The sequence below is a fragment of the Homarus americanus genome, unplaced genomic scaffold, assembly GCF_018991925.1.
Source record: "Homarus americanus isolate GMGI-L3 unplaced genomic scaffold, GMGI_Hamer_2.0 scaffold34360, whole genome shotgun sequence".
NCBI classification, from domain to species: domain Eukaryota; kingdom Metazoa; phylum Arthropoda; class Malacostraca; order Decapoda; family Nephropidae; genus Homarus; species Homarus americanus.
The window spans coordinates 3,920,554-3,945,936 of record NW_024739403.1 but is presented as its reverse complement, the minus strand read 5'-3'; the positions used below and the strand labels follow the sequence as shown (position 1 = coordinate 3,945,936).

Below are 25,383 nucleotides of genomic sequence, written 5' to 3'. Positions count from 1 at the left end.
TAAATATCAAGAAGTTTATACTATCTTAATTTTAAAAGTTTAATATTCAATTTTTTAGTCATTTTAACTGAACATAATTGAAGGTAAAGTGACTAGTTTAATGCGCGGCATCCAGCCTCTTAACACAGCAAACAGGCGTTAGTCTCTCTCTGTTTTCACTGGAGGTAACATCTTGCTTGAGACTCTCTTCAACTAAATGCTTTTTTTCTGTGTTTCCAAGCAAATTATTGGTCATTTTGAAATTATTTTACATATTGACAATATATAATGCAGTGCAGTGTTGATTTAAAGAAAATAATCGTACAAGAGTATGGGTGTGTGCCGGAAAAATGTGCCTTCTACATACAAACCTCAAAGTAAGTGAACTTTTCTTCCATTTTTGTTGAATTTAGGAAATTTTCGGTGAGCTGGAACCAATTACCCAAAAACCCATTGAAACAATGGTTTCGGTTAACGAACTTTTCGGTTAACGAACGACCTTCTGGAACGGATTGAGTTCGTTAACCGAGGGGTCACTGTAATCCCATATGTTCTGTTATTTCGTTTTCGCGTTTCTCGTTTTACGCGGACCTCCACGGGTTCAATTGACCGCGTAAATGGAGACCACACTGTACATTGATTATTTTATGATATAATATGATAATAAATATACAAAACACTTGAATTTAGCTTACCACAAACGATGTTGAGTGCTACGTTAGGTGAGGTGAGGTGGTGCATTCCAAGTTACTGGGAGGGAGACAGAGGGGCACTACTGGCTCCTGCCTCGCCCTGTACAGTATTGTAGCAACCACCAAGAAATCCACACAAAATAAAATAAAAATTTCTGTGAATTTTTTTCAAATAGTATATTGAAAAAAATAAATAAAAATTTTCCAAATTTCAATAAGAGTGAATTTTTTGTCCATATCCCGAATTTATCGGTCATAATTTACGAAATCTGTAAGAGCGAATTTCCGCAACCAGAGTTTCCATAACCCGGGGGATACCTGTACATATTTTTAATAATTTTATTTTACCCCCTGTATTCTGTTACCTGCACACACAATTTTTCATACAGAATGTGCAAAAAAATTTAATAAAATAAAGGATTTTCATTAAGTCAAAAACAAAGATAATAAAACAGTTCTTACATCCCTGGTAGTTAGTGTGCAATCGTGGGAGGGGAGTGTTGGTGTTGGAGGTGCCGGGAATTGTTGGTGGCGATGGGAATTGTTGATGGTGGGAGTGTTGGTGCCGTGGGGAGTGTTGGCGGTGGTGGAGAATGTTGGTGGTGAGTGTTGATGGTGGGTTAGTGGTGGTGGGGAGTGTTGGTAGGAAGCGTTGGCAGTGGCGGGGAATGTTGGTGGTGTGGGGAATGGTGGTGGAGTGTTGGTGGTGGTGGAGAGTGGGGGGGGAAGGGGGTTGGTGAAGAGTGGTGGGTGGTTAGTGTTGTAGTAGTAGTTGTTGTTCTTGTTGGTGGCGAATGTTTCTGAACACACAGGGTGGCCAATTTTTCTTGCTTCTTATTCATGTTCAGGTTTTCACTTCAATTAGTAGCACAACTCTGCTTACAGAGCTGTAATATGCACCTGGGTTTTCTTAGCAGGTCAAGTCATTGAGGAAACAGAAAAGTCAGGGATCAGTTCAGCTGTGACATCACGATATGGCCTACGGTCAAGCATACACACACAGTCTCCCCCCCCCCCCATCACCTCACTGGTGAAAAATACTGTATACTGTGAGGTGGTGTCACACAGCATCTAACATATTCCTGTTTGGGTAATTCTGTCTTAAAATATTAACTTGTCTGATGTGCAAGTGCCAGGCTAAAAGACAAGAAAAATCACTGTCAGGCCCCTAGTCCAGGCATGTCTGAGCTGCCAGGCACTGATAATCTGCACAATCTGACTTAAGGGCAAGCCTGCCAGCCAGGCTCACTCCCTCCTTCCTCTGACAAAAGTGACTACAACAACCATCCACCATTATCCCAAAATATACAAAAGTTGAAATTACTTGTTTGTAGTGGAAATTATATTACTCGCAGCTTTTTAAGGTAATTTTCACGAGTGTAAGTAGGTAAAATTAGCTCAAAGCCATTCATAAACATGCCCCAGTCAAGATTTACAAACACACTCTAAAAAATTTACCTTAGATTACTGGTGTGTAGTGTTTACTCTTTGCTTCCATACTCTCCTGGTGTGTTGTACAACAGAAATACTTTATTAATAGGCAACTCAATGTCTTTCTTGACAGGTGACATCCAATCAATTGATTGTTTTGTCTTTTTGGGGGATTAAGTTTTTATCGCCCTACCTTTAGGCTGACTGCGAACTGTACGAGTTGACATCATTGGTAAAAAAATTGCAGGATTTACAGTGCTCACGAAAGATAAACTCATAAATTGTAAATTCCCATATGACACAGGCATTACTGTGTACTTTTTGAGAAAGTATTACTAAACAAAAGGAGAAAATAGACAGTAAATACAATGAGGACAATCTATAAAAGATCCCGATAATTGTATTTAAAGTTTTCAATAATTTTTCAAATGACACAATATATAATACTGTATAGTAATTGTTCTGTATTGAATACTACATTAAGACATTCTTAACCAGCATATGTCAGATGATGAAATTCACTCATCACAGAGATAAATGAAAAAATACTGGCTAAAGTATCTGATGATCAAATTCTGCAGTGATATAAAAATTATTACTGTACACACCTCTATAGGATGAAGTTATTGATGCTATTGATGGTTTACTGGACCCAAGACCACTTGTGATGGAGGAGTGGACCTGAGGGGATGCGGAAGAGGATATGCCTCCGGCAGACTCCGAGTCGAGGAGTGTGGTGTCTGACACAGCATCAGAGAATTCACTTGTCTCGTGCTCAGGTAAGAGAAGACTCCTGGAAAAGGGAGAATGAAAATTAATACTGAGACAAACACCATCTGAGATCATTTTCAGGTCTCATTTTTTCTATCCACATACAGTACAGTGCACTTATTATCTTTACTAAAACCTCAATAAATCGGACTCCAATATATCCGAGGTGCTAAATGTATTCTCTTTCGGTAGCTCATGCTGGGCATATTTTTCGGCCTAAAAGATCCTAATTGAACAGCCATCATTTCGAGAACCAATTATTGAATAATCTAAATAGAAAGATATGCTAATAAACATGTGAAATGATGTCTTTTATTTTTATCTTTAGTTAATTTTTTTTTAAATTGACTGTGGACTTATTTAAAATTTGAGACAATTAATAATTCTGTTGTTACTTTTTACTTTCAATACTTGAGTACTTTATGAATGAGATACTTCTTTACTTCTACTTGAGTACATTGACCTTTGGTTACTTTTACTTCTATTTGAGTAACATTTTGCCAATGTAACAGTAATTTTACTTAAGTACCAAAGTCCGGTACTTTTTACATACAGTATTCAGAGCATCTTTGTCTACTGATTGTCTTAAACAAAAAATGGAAGATATTTTGTGTAACTTACAGCATTTTTTAGTGGTTGTCATTCAGACATATCTTAAAGTATTAAACAGTACAATCACATAAGGAAATATTTTTTCCCCTTAATTAATATCCTTATGCAGGTTTCTTTATCCTAAAAGATGTGGCAGCACGATGAACAAGTGCTGTAATGCTGCCAGCCACCCAGCTGTGTCATCCTTCCTGTATCATCCCTGTCATTTTAGTTTAAAAGTAATATAAATGCTTTTATATACAGTACTATCTACTATTCAAGTTTGTGTTTAGTGAAATATTGGAGGTTAGTAATACTTACACACCTTTCCCCACTTTTTTAACTCTGGAAACTTTGAGATTTTCCAGTACTGTATGTAAATCTTTTTTCCATGTGGGGTACAGTATCTCAAAACTCATTCCATACTTTTTGAATACCCGTTAATGTGAATTTAAGTAACTCGAAGGTATATATACCTGCAAAGTATTCAATTAGTCTCAACCATCAGTGTTGAGGGTTCAACCTAAGTTGAGGCTTGTAGACTTGATGGGTGCAACACATGAGTCACCTTGGAACATATTTTGGTTATAATTAACAAGCTAGAACAAATTAACAATTATGAAATAGTGTACTGTAATATAAAACGATAAGACAACACACTCAACTGAACATTACCGATTACTACTTCTAAGGGTGATTCCACTTTCTATATCCATCCCCACGTGCTGTCGCTTCTTTCTCTTGCTGGGATGGTGATCTGATGACCCTGACGATTGCTCTGATACCCCTGAGTCACATGTCTCATACTCTGCCTCTGACTGAGATTCCTCTCGCTCTGAGACGCTCCCAGTTGATAGGTCTTCTTCTTCTGCAAGTTGATTTATGTCTTACATCAGCAGCTATTCAATAAGTATCATGTGTCAGAAATGGAGGGCTTCTTCTAAAATTATATTATATAATCAAGCCTAGATTTAGTGACTCACTTATAGTTTCCGTGTGTACTCGCTGATGTGGCAGCAAACCTCGTAGTCTTTAACTTTGAGTAATACCTGTTGTATCTAAAGATTCCTTTTTAGGGAATAAAGTATTACATACAGGCATTGGTAATCTTTTGCTTAGTCCCAGGCACCACTGTTTAGAAGATAAATGGGTTCCAATATCACAAACCAGAGCTTCACTTTATGGAGTAGATGTCACTGATTTAAGCAGTCCTTCCCCTAATGCAAAGCCATATTTTAAGACCCAGTCTATCCCTTGGAGTTTCAAACTCCTCTGCCCCCCACCATGGCCCTCACTCTCACACACATTTATGAAACAAAGAACATGTCCTGTACTGTAATTTCATTACATCAAATCTTCAGAAAATATCAAGAATCCTTATGTAGCTATCATTTATCTATCTGTAAAGTATATCATTTATTATTATTTTAAGTATATTCTATATTTATTAACTAACTAACTCATATACTTTTTTTACAATGGCTTGTCATTGAAAAAATATCATGAGTCCCCGGCATTTTAAATTCTAGGTGAACCCCTGTAGTCTTGGTGTATAATACTTGGGTTGCTTAGTCTATCCATAAGGATATAGTTTTGCCCTTGTCTAATGATTCAAAAGTTCAAAATCTTAGGAATATTCACTTTTCAGTTGTACTACAGTATAAGAACTGCTCAAATTGCAAGCTTCTGACAAGCACATACATCTTATTAACTCTCCTACTCTAGTCAATAATCTATTTTCCTTTTCTCTTTGTCACAATGTTGCTTCACTCTCTCTCTTTTACAGGTACAGTACAGAAATACCCTATTTAGTGCTCAGGATACATTCCTGGATAATAGAGCGCTACCCAAAACAGCGTTTTAAGGGGTCATTATACCATTGCACATATGAAGATGCGTTCCTGACGACGTTATTTTTTACCTATGAGATATATACAGCCTTGTATGAAGGGTACAGGTTGTGTCACTGTAAAGGGAATACTGTTCTCCAATATTTGAAGATGTACATTGGTGTCCACATACAATGATGTTCATTTTATTACAGTGTAATTGCATTAATTGCACATATTTTGACTAGAATCACTTTATAGTATACCCAGTATTTATACACTGTACTTAGAGAATTGTTCAATGAAAATAACAACTATTGTGAACTAACTGTGATTTCTATGAAAGAAATTTAACCCTAATCATACCTGCTAAGCAGGAGTGTGCTGGGGCCGATTCGGTCCGGTTCGCCCGAACCGGTTGTTAAAATGTTGAATGGATCACCAAACCATTTGTTGATTTTTTTAAGAAACATTTAGCAGTCAATAAAAAATTATCTTAAAATGGAGCAAAAAAGACCTTCTTTTCCTTACTCTTAACTAATACTGTATGTTACACATTTTAGAGCAAGTTTATATCAATGTATCACAGAATCACTTGGACACAAAGCTAAAACAGTGTTATTTTTTCCACAAAAACCTCACTTTAAATAAAAGCACTGAAATATGGCGTCTTTATTTCCCGCAAGTACAGTAGAACCTCTAAACACCTGACTTCAATACACCTTAATTCACTTTTTTGGACTCTATGAGGTGCACCGGACTGCCCTTCTATTCACTAGAAATATTTAAAATAGTCTGAAAAATCCAGCATCAGTCCGGATGGTTTGTGTGTTCGCAGGTGTGGTTGAACATCTGTGCGTGGGTGTCACGCAGCACGCCACACATGTCTGTCTCGAGTTCTACCACCTTTATATATCATATCAATGTACCGCACCTCACTGCCTAGAGTCATTTACGTCAACTTTTTATGTAGAGTACGTACCGTATTGTCTTTAACGAAGATACTTGAGAGTTTTAAGAAATGGATAAAATTTTGTAGAATATTGCACCTATTTTAAGAAATTGGTAATATGAAAAATATGCTTATGAAAAGAATAAAACTTGTTCACTGAATACTGAAAAGTAGTCTTATCAAATGTGCTGTAGGACTAACAAGAGCTAAAATGTCTTGAATTAAGACAAAAGCTAAGGTGCTCCATTGTTTCCCTTTTTCCTGTGTGATTTTATCAAGACACTGAGTATACTGTATAAACAGGCTGGGGGCGTCAGAGGGACCGACCAGGTACCGGTATGTACAAGTATTGCTGTATTCGTCAGGTATACGAGCGAGTCATCGTAATGAATACGTCTATAATAAGTAATAGAAAAATATACAATATGTAATTTGACTTGAAAATAAAAGGATAAGGTGTATCAGAAGGCATTCACTCAGGATTCGTTCCTGGAGAGAGAGCTTTCAGCAAATCAGCTGCATAATATTTGATATGGATATACCTTCCCAACAAAATTATTTTTTACTTATGGGTGATACATGATGGCTCGATATGGCTACTAGTGCACTTAGACAACTAATTAATGAATAAATCAGGGAATATGCTGATGCATAATACACGACAATATTATTTATAAGAGTTGATAAATACACTATAATATTATTTACTAAGGCATGTTGTGGTAAGCATGGTAGATGAAGAGCGCTGTTAACATGGTGAGGGAGAGTGAGAGCGATCAGCTGTTCACAATTTGTATAAAAGGAATTTAATACGATGCAATGATTCATTTGGGGTTTGGTTGTGGGATTCTTTTGGGGGGAAATTTATTATCTTATGAAAATATTATATCAACCCAGCACCAATTGAACCAAAACAATATAGGAATTGTGGTGAAATTGCATAAAGACGTGTTAAAGTAGTCCCGGTGGAGGGAGCCACCCACCCGCGCTACCTCCCACCTGCTGCTCCCAGATAAACTCATCTCCCAGTTTTTCTTTATTTATAAGGCACAAGGGCAAGCTGAAATGATTTTCCTTCAATTCAATGGTTACTAGTATACTGTACTTACATATAACACTTTACAGAAAGAAAGTCATATCAGTAAAAACAGTTGTCAACAATAAGACTTATGTCTGATTTTCTTGAAACAATCCAGAAAACTGGGATATGTGCAGCACCCCTCCCCAAGAGATTCTCTTTTTTCTGACTTTCGCTTTTTCCAGACTGGATTCTGCCCCAATTAGTTCGGTGTATCGACGTACTAATGTGGTTTCTATAAGAAGCTTCCTCCAATACATTCCACATCAATTTACTCATGAAGCCTACTTTGACCACTGACAACATCTTACCCACCAACTACAGTAGTTAATCATATATATCTATGATTTCATTAGCATCGAATAAAAATGTGAGATCCACATGACGATGGTCAATCATGTTTCACTTAAAACAAAAAGAAATTATAATTACAAGCGTATTCAAGATGACTGAAATTTATTCTGTACCAAGCAAGTAAAAAAAAAAAAAAAACCTGTAGCTAGCCTAATTTTTGTCAGGTTGAAAACTTTAAACACCTAAATTTTATAAACGAAGGTTCATTTAAAATAATCTTATTCATGAGTGTTTACTTTACTTTATGTATGGCAAATGGCAATTGCTCAGATAGCCAATAGACTGCATTGCTGCTGTTCAGATAGCCAATAGAATGAATTGTTGCCAATTAATCGATTTTGTTCCTTGATATGACTACAGTATCTATTTTTGTGGCTTTTTTTAAATTAGGCAACATTGTTTATACCCTATTTACTGTCCTAATCCTATATTTCGAATGCTTTCTATCAGTCAAATTTCATTAGTGAACTTACTTATTTTAAATGATTAAAATCTAGCGACTTATTTGGTTTGGGAACCTGCCTTGGACAGTAGTCGTCCAGATTGCACTGCGTGTCACTAGTGTTGAGCTCAATGATGAACAGATCGTGTCTTGACGTGTAGTGAACTTGTACTGACCTGTTGAGACGGTCAGTATTTATTTCATGCAGTTTACCATTTCTAGCACCTAAAACACAGTAAATATGTGAATGCAGTATATGCTTTTAAGAAAATACTGTACCCTAATAAAGTGTAATCAAAATGAAGGTAATATCACAAGCAGTAGTCGTTGTGATATCAAGTTACATTTTAGTGAAAAATTAGTGTACAGTACTGTACTCTAAGGTAATGTAATTGCATCATTAGTGAGTACAGTATAAAGCATACGTGAAATAATTTCTGTCAAAATGTAACAAAATGCTCTTCAGATAGGTTAAAATGCGTTGGATTCCGGGGCACTGCCCCAGACCCTACTAGGGGAGTTAACTGCTCACTCAAGACACCCCCCCCCTAGTGTGTTGGCTCTCACTGTTGGTATTCGCCGATTTACACCACCACCTGAATTTCGACCTTAATCAGAACCGGTTGTTAAGAAACTGCCAGCACACCCCTGCTGCTAGGTGAAACTCATCTTCAACTTCCCCTACTGCTTAAAGGAAGAATGATAATTAAGAAGTGAACTAACAGTGCTTTGGTTTCTCGAGTGAGGTGACTATGTAATCAATGTTGCTACCCCCGGTAATTCAATGTCTGTGCATTTAATTAAAACCATAAAACACATTTTAGAACTTCTTTGTCCAAATAGCTTTCTCTCAGGAACTAATTCTCTCTCATTACATGTATTTTTATGTTCATTTAGTGCATTTTCATTTTGTACAAAAATTTTCAGGAAGGCAGTACGTAATCCTTTTGCATTATAAACAGCTGGACAGATGTCACCTTCTCACTGGCCAATGCTCACTGACTGACAGACTGCATCATCCAAAACTGGGTTTAATAAAGCTGCAAGATCAATAACAATGAGTTACACTATTTATGAACATTTGTTGGTTGTGAATGATACAAGAAATTGTGGCTGTACCGGAGATGAACCAACTAGAGAGGGTCTGGGAGTTGTCAGGCTCTTAATGAAACAACCTGTGTCATTGATCAGTGAGAACGTTAACAGTGCTCAATGAGGTATAACTATACAACCAAAGATTCTCTGTGAGAACCCTTCATTCTCTTTTAAAATTTTGGTCTAAATTAGAGGCTAACACTCTACTGAATACAGTTCTTATTAAAAATAAATAAATCTAATCCCAATGTTTCTGTACCTTTCCTACCTTCATGCTCCCTCTCTTCATCCTCGTGTGATATTACCCGTGGCTCCCGAAGTTCCTCATGCAGTTGATCCATAAAGTATCTAAGAAACTCCTGAGAATCTTGTTGTGTATATCCTCGAAACATTGGGTACAACTGTAATGAAGGAAAAATTAATAATCTCATTATTACAATGATAGAAAAGAAATTAAAGAATCCTAACCAAAAGGCTTTGAAAAATGATAGCCTCTTAGATTTGTAAAATAGCATCCACTAACATCCCCAAACAAGATGTGGCAGACCAGTTCACAAGCTTGATAAGACGAACTGATCAACACTAATTTCAATTGTGGACAAAAACAATTTGGCAGGGAAGGAGGTGGTGTATACACCACCTGTCTTCCTTCCTGCCTGCCAAATTCCTTTTGTCAACAACTGTACATAAGCAACAGTAAATGGCCCTCTACCCTGGACTAGAATTGGAATCCTATGGATTACCAAGCAAACAGTTTAAATCACTTAAATAGAATGTATAGTACTCTTAAGTCTCTGCATCCTCAATAAAAATTCCACACAGAGGCAGACAGGATGAAGCATATTCATACTGCTGTACATCAGTAAAGAATAAGGGTACAGCCACACGCACACACATTTTGTCGCCAACATCTGATCAACATAAGAAACGCTGGTCTAGTGCATGCAGCCGCACCCTACCAGTCGGATCCTTGTGCCTAATTTTGTATTGTCGATCACATGTTAGAGACAAAATGTACGCTTGTGTGGCCACATCCTCAAGAATAAAGAATATGCTCACCTGTTTAAATCCATGGTACAACAAGGAGGGCATGACAAAACTTGGCCTTTTTTTATGCCACATCTCCAACATTAATCTTTGAAATGGTCGGGCCAGGCCAGGTGTTTTTCTTTCATTGCGCAGGAAAGCTGGACACTCAATCATAAACTGAGCCAGGGGCACAGAGTTGCTCATGGCCTGGAGGGCAGAGTTCATGTAGCAAGTTAAGCCCAAGTTGCGCAACCCAACCAGTCCTGAAACAGAAACTCATCTGCATTTATTTACTTTTCACTATTCAGAATTCTGAATGAGTAATATACAGTACAGTATAGTCTCGGTTCACGCGGTCAATTAAACCCATGGAGGTCCGCGTAAAACGAGAAACGCGAAAACGAAATAACAGAACATATGGGATTAATTGAAATAGAGACTGGGCCGACCCCCAGACTACCCTTTTTCCGACACAATACGTACGTTGTAGTAAAAATAACATCTTAATTTTATGATGGTATGCACACACAATTAATATTTAAGAGAAATATCAATAATATTAGGTTTTTTAACACTTACCTTAGTAGAAAAGATGGCTGGGCACACGGGGATGGGGGGTTGGTTCCGAGGCAGAGGGCAGATTATTGGCCCTCACCTGTATCACTTGTATCACCTGTATCACTATCCACCACAGAGGCTTGCAGGGCCTCTTTGTCAAACCCCTCAAAGTCCATATCCTCACTATCACTGACTTGGATTGGCTGTGGTGGGTGGCAGGTGAAGAACTCGGTAATGTTTTGTTGACTGGGCAAGCAAGGTTAAATAAACCAATCACAGCGCTCGGCAGAGGGGGTGCATGGGTGGTAAGGATATGTGGCCCAATCACAGTCCGAAACGTCATCTGACGTCAGCGGTGACGTAAGAGCGACCTAGCGTGCAGCTTGTCCGCGCTGCTTCCAGCGTAAATGCTGGAATGTACCGCGTAACTAATAATTGGCGCGTCTGGCCAGGTGCCGCGTAAATGACCAACCGCGTAAACCGAGACTATACTGTACTGTATGTGGTAAATTACCACATAGAACATTATAAAGTCTAGGCTTTCAAGAAAGCTAACAAAATCCTAAGTTGTTACCTTTAACAATAAATAAACACAATAAAAAATTATATAAAGAGAATATAACTCACTGAAGACAATAGGTAACAAAAAAATCCATTCATACTAAACTACCTATAATAGAGCTTATCAATTCATTTCATTACAAAGGTAAAGTTAAGAAATCAGAAAATAAAAGTAAAATATTCTAAGGTGGTACAGCTATGTGAGTGGAAAAGAAGCAAGAAGTCAAAGCTCTTAAGTCTACCCAGTCAGAATTAAAAAATACAAGACAGAACATTAAAGAAAGCTGAAACAACTTACCTTTTGCCTTAACCTCTTCACTTTCATCTTCCTCATCATCTTCTTCAGCACTAGACTGACTAGGTGTGATTGGCTGAGCCACAGCCACACCAGGGGCACTGATTGGTCCCCCTAAATGTTGCTGTTGACCTGGAGGTATGCTGAGACTTGCCATTACAGATGATGTTACCTACACAAATAATATATAAAATTATAAATACTGTATATTTAATCATTATGAATGATATCATAAGAACTATTTATAGATGTACAAAATAATTAAGATGAATTTACCAGAAAACAATTACATGTACAATTTAGCATCATAATTGCAAAGTCAAGCAGTTACTTGTGTGTATGTTAACAGTGTCCTTATGCTACCCAACCCTCAAACATTTGGCAATTCATCACAAACTTGCCACTGTTATGGCTTTTACCCTCAGTTCAAGTACAATTAAGTTTCTTTTTACATTGATCTTAACAGCTCTTGAATTTTCTGTATACTGTCCAGTAAAAACCCCATAATTTGAAATAATAGGGGTGCTAGCCATTACGAAATATGGATAACACTCTCTCTCCCCCGACACCTTTTCCTGGGTTGAAAATCAGACTTATGTTTGGTTGCCAACAACTGTTTTCACCGAGATGATTGTTACATACTGTCAAGTGTTATACTGCATGTGAGTAACCACAGAATATGTCCTATAAATAAAGAGATAACTGTATACTGTACAGTACTGTAAAGATTAAGGGGTGGCTCATTTGTTTGTGATTTTGATGGTAAATATTCCTTATTTCAAACTTTTTTTTCCCACTCATATCTTGAAAGCTAATGTTTTCAAACAGTTATATCTTTACAGACATTAAATTCAGCCAGAATTGGGTATCCTTAATACAGTAGTTATATATGGATCTATTTGCGATGTATCAATATTAATTGAACATTATATATGAGCCAATGAACTGCTAGGAATTGCAAAGGGCAGCAGGGCTTCTTAGCCTATTAATGTCAGCTTAAGAAAACACAAAAAACTATGGGTTTGGGAGTATTAGGGTTGTGGGCCACGTGACCAGTCTAGTATTAAAGAGCTACTGAATACAAGGTGACTCACCTCCATTTCACACATATAGCACCATGATCGAAGGGTAGTTAAATTTAAGGTGATGCAGTGAGAAGGGAACTGGTTGTTGTGGAAGGTTGAGTGGTCTGCACGGCCCTCTCCACACCCAACTTGAAGACATCCTGAGTATAAACACAACCTCAGGGATGAATCCACTGCACCACACCATTCACATGCTATCTGTAATATAATATTGACAGTATTTAGGTTTAAAACATGTCTAATTTTTATAAAATTAATCTGCACTCGAGACATCTTAAAACTGTAATATTTTACAACTTCCATAAGCAAGATGCAAAAGAGCTATATTAAACCTGACTCCCCATACTGTATCATCCTTGGAGCTACTGTACCTTCAACCCACATGATCCTTAATTGAGATGTACAGTTGCAGAAGAATATTCTGCCCCACATCGTTTTGGCCAGTGGAGACATCCGGCAACTCTCTCTGAGTAGTGAGCAGGGCACGTATCAAGCCCATATGAATAAACTAGTCTTGAACCCTTGTGTGGGTGACGTTTGGATGAAACCAGTTGCTCAAAAATATTTTGTTTGTTATCCATCACTATTTTAATAAATTAACATAAATATAACTATATGTTTGACACAATATGAATGTTTGCCTTCATTATAATATTAGAAAGGTTAATAAAAACAGCATAAATTGACTGAAAATATAATAGATAATTTTACAGCTCTAACAGTTATTGTCACACCTCTTACAGGTGCCCTGTGACGGTCACCTGCACCAATAACATTGGCCTGCACTAAAGAAAATGGGGAACAGATGCTGGAAGAAACCAGAATCAGTTACACATGATATTCTAAAAAATCTGTTTGCCCAAGAACATATTATCAGTAATGTCAGTGGATGTAGCATTCTCCCATGCTAGCACATGCGCATAATGGACAGACAGCTGCGTCATGCTTCGGCTGGCTGACATGACATAACGTTGTTATCACTCCGAAGAAATATCAGCAAATTGAACCGTGACTTATGGTCGCTATCATTAATCCTATTGGGAAGTTATCTTTATGTAAGCCTAACATGCTCCCGCGACTGTTATCTGCATTACCTGGCAGCCGTGGTAATCCATTACTACCGAAGTGTTCAAAACACTTCATTCGAATAGCACTGATTCTCACAACAAAAGGATATGAAGCGTAATTGTGGCTGCGGTCCTGTGGTTGCCTCAATCTGTCCAGCGCCGAGCCTTGAAAATGGATAATCGTGAGGCCAAGGTTGCTCTATGAGGAAGAATCGTTGGTATGAGAGACGGTGGCTATACCAACACAGATATAGCAAGAGAACTTGGAATTGACCGGAAAACTGTTTATCGGTGGCTGAAAAGATGGGATGAAAAGGAAAATCTGGTAGATTGGTATAGATCAGACACCCCTAGAAAGACAACTCCAGCTCAAGATCAAATGATACATCAAGCTGCAGATCAAAACTCATTTACGAATGCAGTCATTATACAACAAGACATTCAACTTAATGTGACATCAAGAACTGTACGAAAGAAGCTCGATGAGGCTGGAGTACTTCACCAAACACCAGCAACAAAGGAACAGCTAACAGAGACACCGTCAAAATAGGCTAAGATTTGCCCTGGAGCATGAGAGTGAAGGACTTGACTTTTGGGGGTGTGTCATCTGGTCCGACGAAAAAACCTTCTGCTCTACCTCCCACGGTAAACTACGCTGTTGAAGGAGAAACAACACAAGGTGCTGAAGCTTTCAATGTTAATATTACTTTTCACTGTCCCTAAACTTACTCTTAAATAATACAGTTAAGACATCTGCGTATATAATTTTAATGGATTATTACATGCTCCACATATGAATAACTATAAAGCACTTTGTTATTTCCAAATCAGGTATGCCTGAGAAAATGTCTTCGAGGTGGCGAGAAGCGGTCACGTCACGATCAACACGTAGGGCTAGGTATACCTCTACGGTGTTGGAGAGCTGGTAGAAATAGAAGGCAGGTTTACAGCAGAGAAGTACTGTATATAGAGATCTTGGAGGAAGTAATGCTGCCATCTGTTAGAACATTATGCTCTTCCCTATCCAGAGCGAGTCCTCTTCATGCACGACAACTATACAATACACACAGCCAGGGTAGTAACTCGCTGGTTTCAAGATCAAAGAAATATGGATCTTCTCGTCTGGCCAAGTAAATCTTGCGATCTGAACCCATTGAAAGTGTTTGGGCGAGCATCGTCAATGTGTGGGAGCCAGAGCAAGAGCGAACCTCTCTTCAGTTAATACAACATGCGCAAAGAGATTGGGAGGTGTTCCAAAGGAAACCTGAACTTACTTACAGGCATGTGGCGTCAGTTCCTGAACTGTAATAGCCCATCTTATAGGCAGAAGTATTTATATGAATGGGTTAATACATTTGATTTATACAGTCGACCCTCGTTAATTCGGACCCCTTTAATCCGGATTTCGGATAATTCGGATTTTTTTTTTTTTTTGTATTTTTTTTAAGATTTGTAGGAATATTACCTACGCGGACCTTAAGCTAAAATGCTGGTCCACCCACTCCTGGGATAAAACATGTGACATCTCCACCACTAGTGTGGGGGGGGGATGCAACTTTAAGCTTCAGACATGAAAAATATTTACCATTTACTGCCAGTAAACAATGGAAACGTAAAATATGTACCAATTAGTAATGAAAAGTTGTGCAGTTCCTTCAGCAAATGAAGCTCACCAACTTACAATAGGCTAAAATTTTACCGTCATCCCGCGGGCCACACCTGACCATCCCAAGAGCCACATTTGGCCCGCAAGCCATGAGTTTGACACCCCTGCACTATACCCTCGATCTATCACGATTCGATACACTGTATTATGCTTTCAATATATTCCAGCACATACATATATAGTAAATGGACCACCATGCTCATCACTTGATGACAATATTTTACAGTGTACAGGATAAAGTACTTAGTATTGTAACCAACTGTTTTGTTATATCTGTACTTTACAACACTATGAACAAATATTTGTACAGTGGTCCCTCGATTAATGAACACAATTGGTTCCACAGAGTCATTTGTTAACCGAATCTATTATTTCAGTGGGATATTGGGTAATTGGTTCCAACTCACAGAAAAAGTACATACAAAGTAAAGTACTGTATACCGGTAATAAAATTAAACAAAACATTAAATATAAACTAAATACAGTACAGTGGGGTATGCTATAACGAACGGATCCTACTACGAATATTCCTATAACGAACGGTTTTACCTATAAAATTGAGAATGCTATAACGAACGCAACTCCTACAACGAACGCGGATGAATACCGGACTATTTCGCCTGGCGCATGAATATTGTTGTACCGCGACCCACAACAAGAGCGTCAGGCGCCATCTTTGTCTCATTGTGTAGCCAGTGCACCACTGTTATTGTTGAAATTTCGTCTTTTGATGTGGAAATTCGCGTTATTTGTATAACTATTTTGTTATACAAGTATACAATTGTAACAATGAGTCGTCCAAAGCGAGTGAGAAAGCTAATAACCCTTGAAACTAAGAAAGAAATTATAAAGAAACGTGAGAATGGAAGAAGCATTGCGAAACTTAGTGATGAATATGGGATGGCTAAATCGACTATATGTACGATTTTGAAGAATAAAGAGGAGTTAAAAACTGTGCAAGTGGCTAAGGGAATCTCTAGACTTAGCAAAGCAAAGTGTAATGTTATTGAAGAGATGGAAAATTTACTCTTAGTGTGGATAAAGGAGAAAGAAATGGCAGGTGGTAACATTAGTGAAGCTATAATTTGTGAGAAGGCCAGACAATTGTTTGAGGACCTTAAAGCCAAGACTCCCAGTGGAAGTGATAGTGATGTGCCAGTGTTTAGGGGTACCTGCATGCTGAATAACACTAAGGTAAGATAAAGTACCGTATTTTTTACATTTTCCACAGAATTTTTTCAGTGTTAAGCGGTTGTATTTGGGGGCCTGGAACGGATTAATCCTATAACGAACGAATGCTATAACGAACGAGGTTCTGGAACCAATTACGTTCGTTATAGCATACCCCACTGTACTGTACTGTACAGTATAATGTACAATAATAAATAAAAAACAATAGAGTACTGTATTTTAACTTACTTTGAGGTGTGTATGTCGTATTACCGGCAGCTTTGTTTACATATCAAACAGCTGATTGTAGAGGCAGTCGATGATGACATGCCATATTCTTTACAGAGTGCATTGGTTCTAATGCCTTCTTCGAGTTTCATAATAATTTCTGCACTGTATATTATCAATATGTTAACTAAATTTCAGAATAACCAATAATTTTAATGTAAAAATGAAAAATATTCAAGAGCCCAACAAACTGGATGTTCACTCCACTGAAAACAGAGTTAAACTGAGAAGTGTTGTTGGGTGATTCAATCAGCTGATTGGCACACAAAAAATGTTCCCTGTACTGTATATATTATCAATATGTTCACTAAATTTCAGAATGACCAATAATTTTAATAAAAAAAATGCAGAAATATTCAAGAGACCAACTTTCTTGATATTTACTCCACTGAAAACGAATGTAAACATAAAACTGATTACTGTATTGGCGGACTGGCAGATCAGCTGATGCGCACAACAAAATGTGTTTCTCGTAAGGCTTTCGTTAATCGAAGTTTTGTTCGATAATTTTCAGTTCGATTATAATCGAACTGAAAATCCTCATGGGAGCTAATTCGTTAATTGAACCGTTCGTTAACTGAGGGACCACTGTACTGTAAAAAATTTCCAAGGTAAATAAACACAACTAAATCTTCAACAATTGTATACAATGAAAAGTAGTCGTGTTATCAATTGAGAGAACGTCATTGTTGAATTTCACTCAATGTTTTACCTACAGTTCTGTATAATGCTGTACCTAAAGTTGTGAAAAGTACTGTACCTATGCAAAATTATGGTTAATATAAAAATATCCTTATTTTTACCTTACTACTACAATGAAACTGGTTGAATTTAATGTGTACCAGCCAATTTTGAAACTAGCTACGTATACTGTATATGGCACCAAATTTTACTAGTCAGTCACTTTCATTCCTTAAAATCACCATTTACAGTAAAATGGTATAATAATACATAATTCCAGGATTTAACTTTACTGAATAGTACTACTATACTATCCAGCACAGGGTACATGATTTTTTGTCACCATCAATGTGGCATATCCCTAACTGTAGCATTCTAAAGTAAATATTGGAGAGATGCTGCAGCACTTAACACTTAGCTACTATGCAATTTCAGTAAAGGGAAATCCACAGATGATATAATGACTAGTACTATACTGTACTGTACCTGAAATTCCATTCCATATAATACCTTGCAAGGATATCTGATTATCCTTTTAGCAGTCTTCGGCCAGACTCCACATTTGCTAAGATATAATATTACAGAGTTACACATTCTGAAACAGGGTCACAATGCCTGATACTGCTGGCCCCACATAGAAGCCTGGTAGCAATCTACTGATTAAAACAAGATAAATACAGGTACACCAATAATATACAGTACAAAACTACCGGTATATGCCCAGGATGCATTGCAACCACTCTACAGTGCTCAGATATAAGTGTACAAAACATGCACTTAACTGCCAAAATATATGAAACACGCCAGGTGACTGGATCCAAGTTGTGTACTGTAGTCCAGTCTATATAAAAAAGTGAGTGGGTCCCATAAGCCTGACATACCAGTACATTAGGGACAACTGAATGGGGATGTCCCAGGATTGAATCATCAACCCTTTGGACAGGAAGAAGCTGTTGTTTCCACTTGGCCAATGACAAAACCATGCCATTTAGAGCAGCAGCAAGGACTCAACATTTGTTTGATCACCAACTGACACCTCCAAGTATCCCCTCTTTTTTTCATGGACTACAGTTATGTTGGATGAGATAGATTTTGTATTTAATTTATTCTCAGTGACACATGATGGATCCTAAAACCTTGGAAGTTAAGCCTGATCTACTCTGTAAGTTATAAAAATAAACCACATAAAAATATACAATACCTCTCTTTTCTCAGCTAGAAGTCTGGCACTGAAGTTTTTGTCTATGATGTACTGGTGGGGACACGGGGCACCCATGGTGATGCTCAGCCATTAACTCCCAATCTCTTAGCCTCAAACTGCCAATAATAAATACCCAATTTTAGTATTAAGTTTAAATACAAGATTAATATATCCTAATCCTAATAACTGAACTCAGAACAATGCAAAGGTTAAAAATCCACTTGTTTACTTTGCGAGTTGTGGACAGAACAAAGTGTGCAGAGGTTTAATTTTGACAGTTATTTTCAATTATTTTCTACACGCTCCTTGCCCTAGCTTCCCTTATCTTGTTTCCCTTTCGATTTCCCTTATGCAAAACTGGGAAAGATGTAAAGATGACATATACTGTACATCCAGTTATTACAGTACTGTATATTGAAAATTCATTTTTGAAGCAATAATTATGCAGAATAACATATTTTACTTCATACAAGACACATGGGCATATAAGATGCACCCTCCACTTCAGCAGGGCATACTGTACTTATGAAAAAACTTTTGTGTGTATTTACCTCCTGTAGCCACAGCTTTCTTAAAATAATATATATACAATACAGTACCAGTAAATGTGAGGACTAAATAAAAATAATATCAATAAATAAGTTACAACAAAAAATACTGTACTGTATTCTCATTTGTCTGCTGGACAACAAAATTTGTGTCGAGTCTTGTGTTAACATAATCAATACAAAACTAACAAAATACTGAAAACAAGTATAAAAATAAATAAACATAAGGAATATTATCACAGATGAAAAGTAACAGCTGAAGCAAACACACAACGCCCTGTACCTCCTTTTCCAGCATTCACCAACTATAGTATGCACCTACCTTCCTTATGTTATTTATCAATGGCGCTACCGAACTTCAAATAACTTTTTGATACAGTACAATCTAGATTATGAAATGCAGCTAAAACTATTAAAAAAAAAGACATTTGAAAGATTAACACAATCACCATTTGCATAGACACTCGCTGCTTCGCCATAGCAACACAAACCAGCTGGGATGCTACCTCTGCCAACTCCCTAACCTAACCCAACCCAACCTAACCTAACCTAGGTAAAATTATTGTTTCAGTTATCCAGCGATTTTTAGGATTTCAAGTTTTGGAATCAGTTGCACTTACCTTAGACTCGGAAGACTAGGAGTTAGGGTCATCAGGGTCATCATCCTCGTCATCCACAGGTCGTACGCGTACTAGCCACTGTTTGTCAGCATTATACCTACAGGGCTGGTTACAGTTTGTGCGAGTTACCTCAGTTGGCAAAACACCGCATTCGTGGAGAAATTTCAATGCCTCGCTGTCCTTACCGTAATATTCAACGAGATATCTTGCAATGGCTTGGAAGTAATTAACATCACTGCCATTGCACAAGGGAGACATCTTGTAAATAAACTCAAATTCAAGGGGGTCGCAGCGGGGGGCCTATACCGACCTGTGATTGGTTGATCCAAAATCATACCCACCAATTAATGTGCGAGATTCTTTCAAAGAACAACTGTGTATGTGTCAGACTCTAGTGCATGCGTAATGCAGCATACTAACCAACACACGATCACACAGGAGCTCTCTGGGAAGGTGATAACACCAACAAGAACTAAGAAAAAATACGATGATTTTCCAAAATTTTATTGCAATTCTCTCTGAAAGTAATCATGAGCAGAAGACACGCTATAGATGTATCTTAGAATTTTTTAAACTACTGATTCCCAAACTTAAAATCCTAAAAATCGCCAGATGACCGAAACAATAATACTACCCTAACCTAACCCAACTGAAAGGGGAGGCCCCACAGTCGTTTGATCTTCTGGGTGTGTACCGCCACGTACAACCATATAAAATATTAAATATCTCGTTTAAACGTAATTTTCACAAAAGGTGCTATTGAAGAAATGTCTTAGAATTTTCAAAATTACTGACCAACTATAAAATAACGGAGATTTGTTTTTTGGCAACAAGTGAAATAATACTGGGTCAGGTCCTTCTGGTTAGGTTTCGTTAGGTTTTGTTTCGTCAGTCTATTGCGTGCTTTTACCCCACATTTTCCCACTACATCAAACCTCTGCCCACTTTGTGCAACCAATAGTTGGAAAATGGGGGGTAATATCTCAAGAACTACTAACTTCTCACGGAAATGAAGGTCAAAATTCGTATGAAACAAGATAAATTTTCACTATAAAAACAAATTTTCCATATTAATTTCCGTGCATGGTAACTTCGAAATATTAACCAAGCTAAATTTAAATTTCTAAGGGTAGAGTAGAGAACATAATACACATACTAGCTTATATTGCGTCACCCACATGCTTAAACTGGAAACAATAGCCAGAGTGCAGTACATGCCACCGGTATTATGTCACCTCTACTGGAAAATATTATCATTAATATAATCAATCTTAATGATGACAAGAAACAAAAATATTCACCCATTACGTGTCATTTAAATATGGGAAAGAATATGGCCAGTGGGAGAGACAATTTCAAAATATAACTTCAAACCTCACAAGGGCAGACGATAGTCCAGACGATATTGCAAAAAAATGATTCTATAAATGAAGTGGAAATAGACTAACGACCAGACAAGTGAGCATCGAAACGTCTCTAAGGATGTAAAATATCTCTTATAGTTGACTGATAAACTCTGATCTTCTGATGAGGAATGTGATCCTTATTTACATCACATCATATCGTTTATACTGCACCAGCTGTCATTTGACGGAGAGAATATTTTTTCTATGATAAACAAGAATATCACTGAAATAGTAACACAATCAGACTTTTATCAATAAAACAGATATGTTGTGATAAAATGTTACTTAAAATAAAGCATGATAAATAAAAATAGGATTTTAGCATACAGTACACCTGTTTCATAACCTGTACCAGCGACGACCGCTGTACAGTGATCCATGCTTTAAATGACAATATGGAATAAATGAAGATATACATTTAATTCTGTAATAATAATGACTAAAACAAACTGAGTGGAGATTAGAAAAGTCTCAACTGTGAGAACCTATATGAAAATAAATAAGCGATAAAAATATAAAGAGCAAATAGTAGTTATTAAGCATCGTCATCTAAAGGAAATCCTAGAAGATATGTAGTAAAAAAAATCCTTTGGAATTTTGTTTATTCTCAAAGTATCACGACCAACACACTTAACCGTCTCTGGGACACACTTTACGTGATGATTCCGTAATATAAATCATATCATTATATGATAATGATATGATGTTTCATCAAGGCATGGTGATTCCACAAAAAGGCATAATTTCGTTAGCGCTACCTGGTGTTTCCTCGACATTATAATTATGATGCATCATGAACACTACTAGTCTGGCAGATAGGTTACCTATTTGGGCGATATTGTGCCTTTGATAATAAAAGCATGATCTTCGGCACACTTTTTACTTTTACTTTTATCCTCTTCGCCACTGATCGGCTCGTTAGCTGCTTGGGCGATCGGTCACGTCTCTGATTACTTTTCCTTTTCATTTATCTTCTTCACCAAAAGATCGGCTCGTTAGCTGCTTGGGCGATCGGTCACGTCTCTGTCACACACTGTTGGCAAGTACTGGGCATGCACCGGCTCCTGAATGTGCCTGAACCTGCTCCAGTGTTGGTCAAGTCTCGTCTTGAAAGAGCTCACACTCGGTGCCGTCACAACACTTTCTGGTAGAATGTTCCAAGAGTTTACAACCCTCACTCCGAAAAAGTTTGCCCTCACAGTTTTCTGGACTTGCGACTTCTTCAATCTTGAGCTGTGACCCTGTGGGGTTCAGGATGTTTAGTTCACACTCAGGATGGAATGGAGAAAGGAAACTCACAATGTGCTCTCATGTATACATGTTGTATTGGATGTACAATGCAGCTTGGTGCTGGGAAGGCAGCATGGTTACAAGCGTGATGTAGAGAGAGCTGGTTGGTGAGGATGCTCAGAGGAGGACCAGCATGTGGGTCGCCATGCTCGCCGGTGGGAGGGAGGACCGCCAGGCAGGCGGAGGAGGAGCGAGGGCCGCCAGGCAGCGGCGGAGGAGGAGGAGGTGTTGCTGGCTGGTTGGTGGAGGTAGAAAGAGACAGGTCACCACGAGGTCAGGTCTTAAATAGCGGGGGGGTAGGCGTGGCTTAGTAGTTGACCCCCGCTCCGTGATGTATGGCGGCGCTGGTTGACCTAGACCACGAGGCACACACTGTGGAATTCGTGGGGTCAGCTACGCAGCGACAAACAGCGTTTGTAGGGGAGAAATCCACTACAACCCCTTGTGGGGCGAGCGTCCGCCAGCTCCAAGTAAGGACACTCGACTGAGTAGTGTCCTTTGAAATGCTTATACACCTCAATTAGGTCACCCCTTGCCCGTCTGTAGTATAAGCTAGGCAAGTTCAGGCGCTCCAATCTCTCAGAGTAGCTGAGGTGCCGAAGTGCAGGCACCCGTCTGGTGGCCCTCCTTTGATCATTTTCAACCAACTGACGGTCCCTAGCATATCTCGGGGACCAGACGGGGTGACAGTACTCCAGATGGGGAAGCACTTCACTCTTGAAGATCGTTACGAGGGGCGGACTGTCTAGATATCTGAACGACCTTCTTATAAGACCCAATAATTTATTTGCCTGATTTACCTTCTTCTCCTAATGGCCCGAAAACTTCAGCTCATTGTCAACATGCACACCTAGGTCCTTCTCACATTGTCTCAAATAGTGCAGTTTCTTCATCCCGTTGGGACATATGATACGCCTCCTTACCGTTGGTATGCCCCAGGTGCATCCTCTTACACTTCGTGACATTGAAACTCAGCAGTCATTTCTTCGACCATTCTTGGAGCCCACAGAGGTCCTTCTGCAGCTCTTCACAGTCCGCTTGGTTCTTGATTTCCCGAAATAACTTGGCTTCATCGGCAAACATTTGTATGGAGGAGTGTACAACGTCAGGCATGTCATTTATGAAACAAACAAACAACAGCGGGCCCTATGCACTGCCCTGTGGTACCCAACTTGTGACAGGTATGGATGATGATTTCGTGCCATTAATCACCACACACTGCTTGCGGTCATGTAGAAAGTCTTCTATCCACGCTAGGACATTTCCCCGAATTCCGTACCCTTCCAGTTTGATTTTCAGCCTTTCGTGGGGTACACTGTCAAAAGCCTTGGCAAAATCTAGGTAAATATTGTCGATATTATCACCCCGTTCCAGAATTTGGGTCCAAATATCCAATACCCCTGCATAAAACCGTGTTGGCAATCCTTTACAAGGTTGTTTCGTAGTAGATGTTCCATTGCGGCATCTCTGATAATACTCTCAAGTACTTTACATATTATGCTGGTCAGGCTCACCGGTCTATAGTTGTTCGTGGAGTGACGATCGCCCTTCTTGAAGATAGGACTCGCATAAGCCACTTTCCATTCACTGGGGACCTTTTGTTCATCTAGGCATTTACAAAACAGGATCTTCAGGGGCACGGCAAGCTCGTTGCACAACTCTCTTAGCACTCTAGGATGCACCATGTCAGCGCCGAGACTCTTATGGACCTTTAGCCTGGACAGTTTATTTCTAATACCCTCTTCTGTGAACACAATGTGGGTCAGTGCTGTGTCGAACCGTCTGTCCTCAAACGCAGGAAGGTTAATTGCATCCTCTCTTGTGAACACCGAGGAAAAGAAGTTGTTCAATGCCTCAGCTTTATCCTCGTCAATTCAGTCTCTGCCTGGTTGCATAGCAACCAATGATGCTCCAAGATGGCGACGGGCGAGTCCACTTCACGACAGGGGAATCCACTTCCACTTGAATTGATGACTGCTGGTGTTGAAGTCTCAGGTCACCTGCTCACTAATGAGATGTCGCTACCAACTTTCCATAAGATATAAAGTCATCAATAACTTAGAATCGGTTATTGGAAATAATTCTGCACACCTCTTTGGGCAACAGAATGAAAGTCACTCAACTATAATCGTCTCACTACGGGATATATCACTACACTTGGATATTTCATGTAACAGGTCACTGTTTTTTTGTTTTTCTTGTTTCGGGAAACACTGATGATTTGTTATGTAGAATGTGTATTCAGACCGGAATGTGGTAATTCGTAACCACTAGCTGCCACCTTATGTTCTAGGCCTTCTTACTAGGCCGGAACGTTTATATTATATTGGGTTTTAGTAACGAAACCCAATTGTCTGTTATCCATTTATTTAGGACCTACTAAGACAATTCCAAAGTGTAAATCAACCGTAACATAATCACTATAACTATGAGTATTAAGAGAAGGACGGAGGCTATGTAAATAGACCTGCTTAAAGACGTCCGACTTGGGTGAGTCGTTGAAAAAGAGTGCCCCCAGGGCGTTGGCTTCTCGACGCTGACCTAAGCAGTGTCTGGCCGCACCTCAAGGAAGCTGCCGATCACGTGATATCAACATGACGCCTCATAGCCAGTGGAAAGTTACAGTGGATGATTATGTATATAAATTAATATGTAATTAACCAGGGCTGTGGAGTCGGAGTCGGAGTCGGAGTCGAGGAGTCGG

At 38.6% G+C, this 25,383-nt stretch overlaps 1 protein-coding gene across 7 annotated transcripts in view; it reads right to left on the bottom strand.

Annotated features, from left to right (window-relative positions):
• Positions 1 to 21,400, bottom strand: part of LOC121874541 (ubiquitin carboxyl-terminal hydrolase 20-like) — a 43,622-nt gene extending 22,222 nt beyond the window's left edge. Inside the window, exons 1-10 of one of the 7 annotated variants that reach the window (XM_042378715.1) lie at positions 21,358 to 21,373; positions 19,984 to 20,088; positions 18,816 to 18,931; positions 12,752 to 12,940; positions 11,661 to 11,829; positions 10,274 to 10,506; positions 9,474 to 9,615; positions 8,200 to 8,295; positions 4,140 to 4,332; positions 2,711 to 2,895 (exon numbers count right to left, since the gene is read on the bottom strand). In XM_042378715.1, coding sequence (XP_042234649.1) covers positions 2,711 to 2,895; positions 4,140 to 4,332; positions 8,200 to 8,295; positions 9,474 to 9,615; positions 10,274 to 10,506; positions 11,661 to 11,829; positions 12,752 to 12,940; positions 18,816 to 18,890 — 1,282 coding nt within the window. In that variant the 5' untranslated portion in view covers positions 18,891 to 18,931; positions 19,984 to 20,088; positions 21,358 to 21,373. Of the gene's footprint in view, positions 1 to 2,710; positions 2,896 to 4,139; positions 4,333 to 8,199; positions 8,296 to 9,473; positions 9,616 to 10,273; positions 10,507 to 11,660; positions 11,830 to 12,751; positions 12,941 to 18,815; positions 18,932 to 19,983; positions 21,005 to 21,284; positions 21,308 to 21,357 lie in introns of those variants that run through there. The other 6 variants (XM_042378716.1, XM_042378714.1, XM_042378717.1 and 3 more) reach the window with 6 other exon arrangements.
• Between the last annotated feature and the right edge of the window lie 3,983 nt (positions 21,401 to 25,383).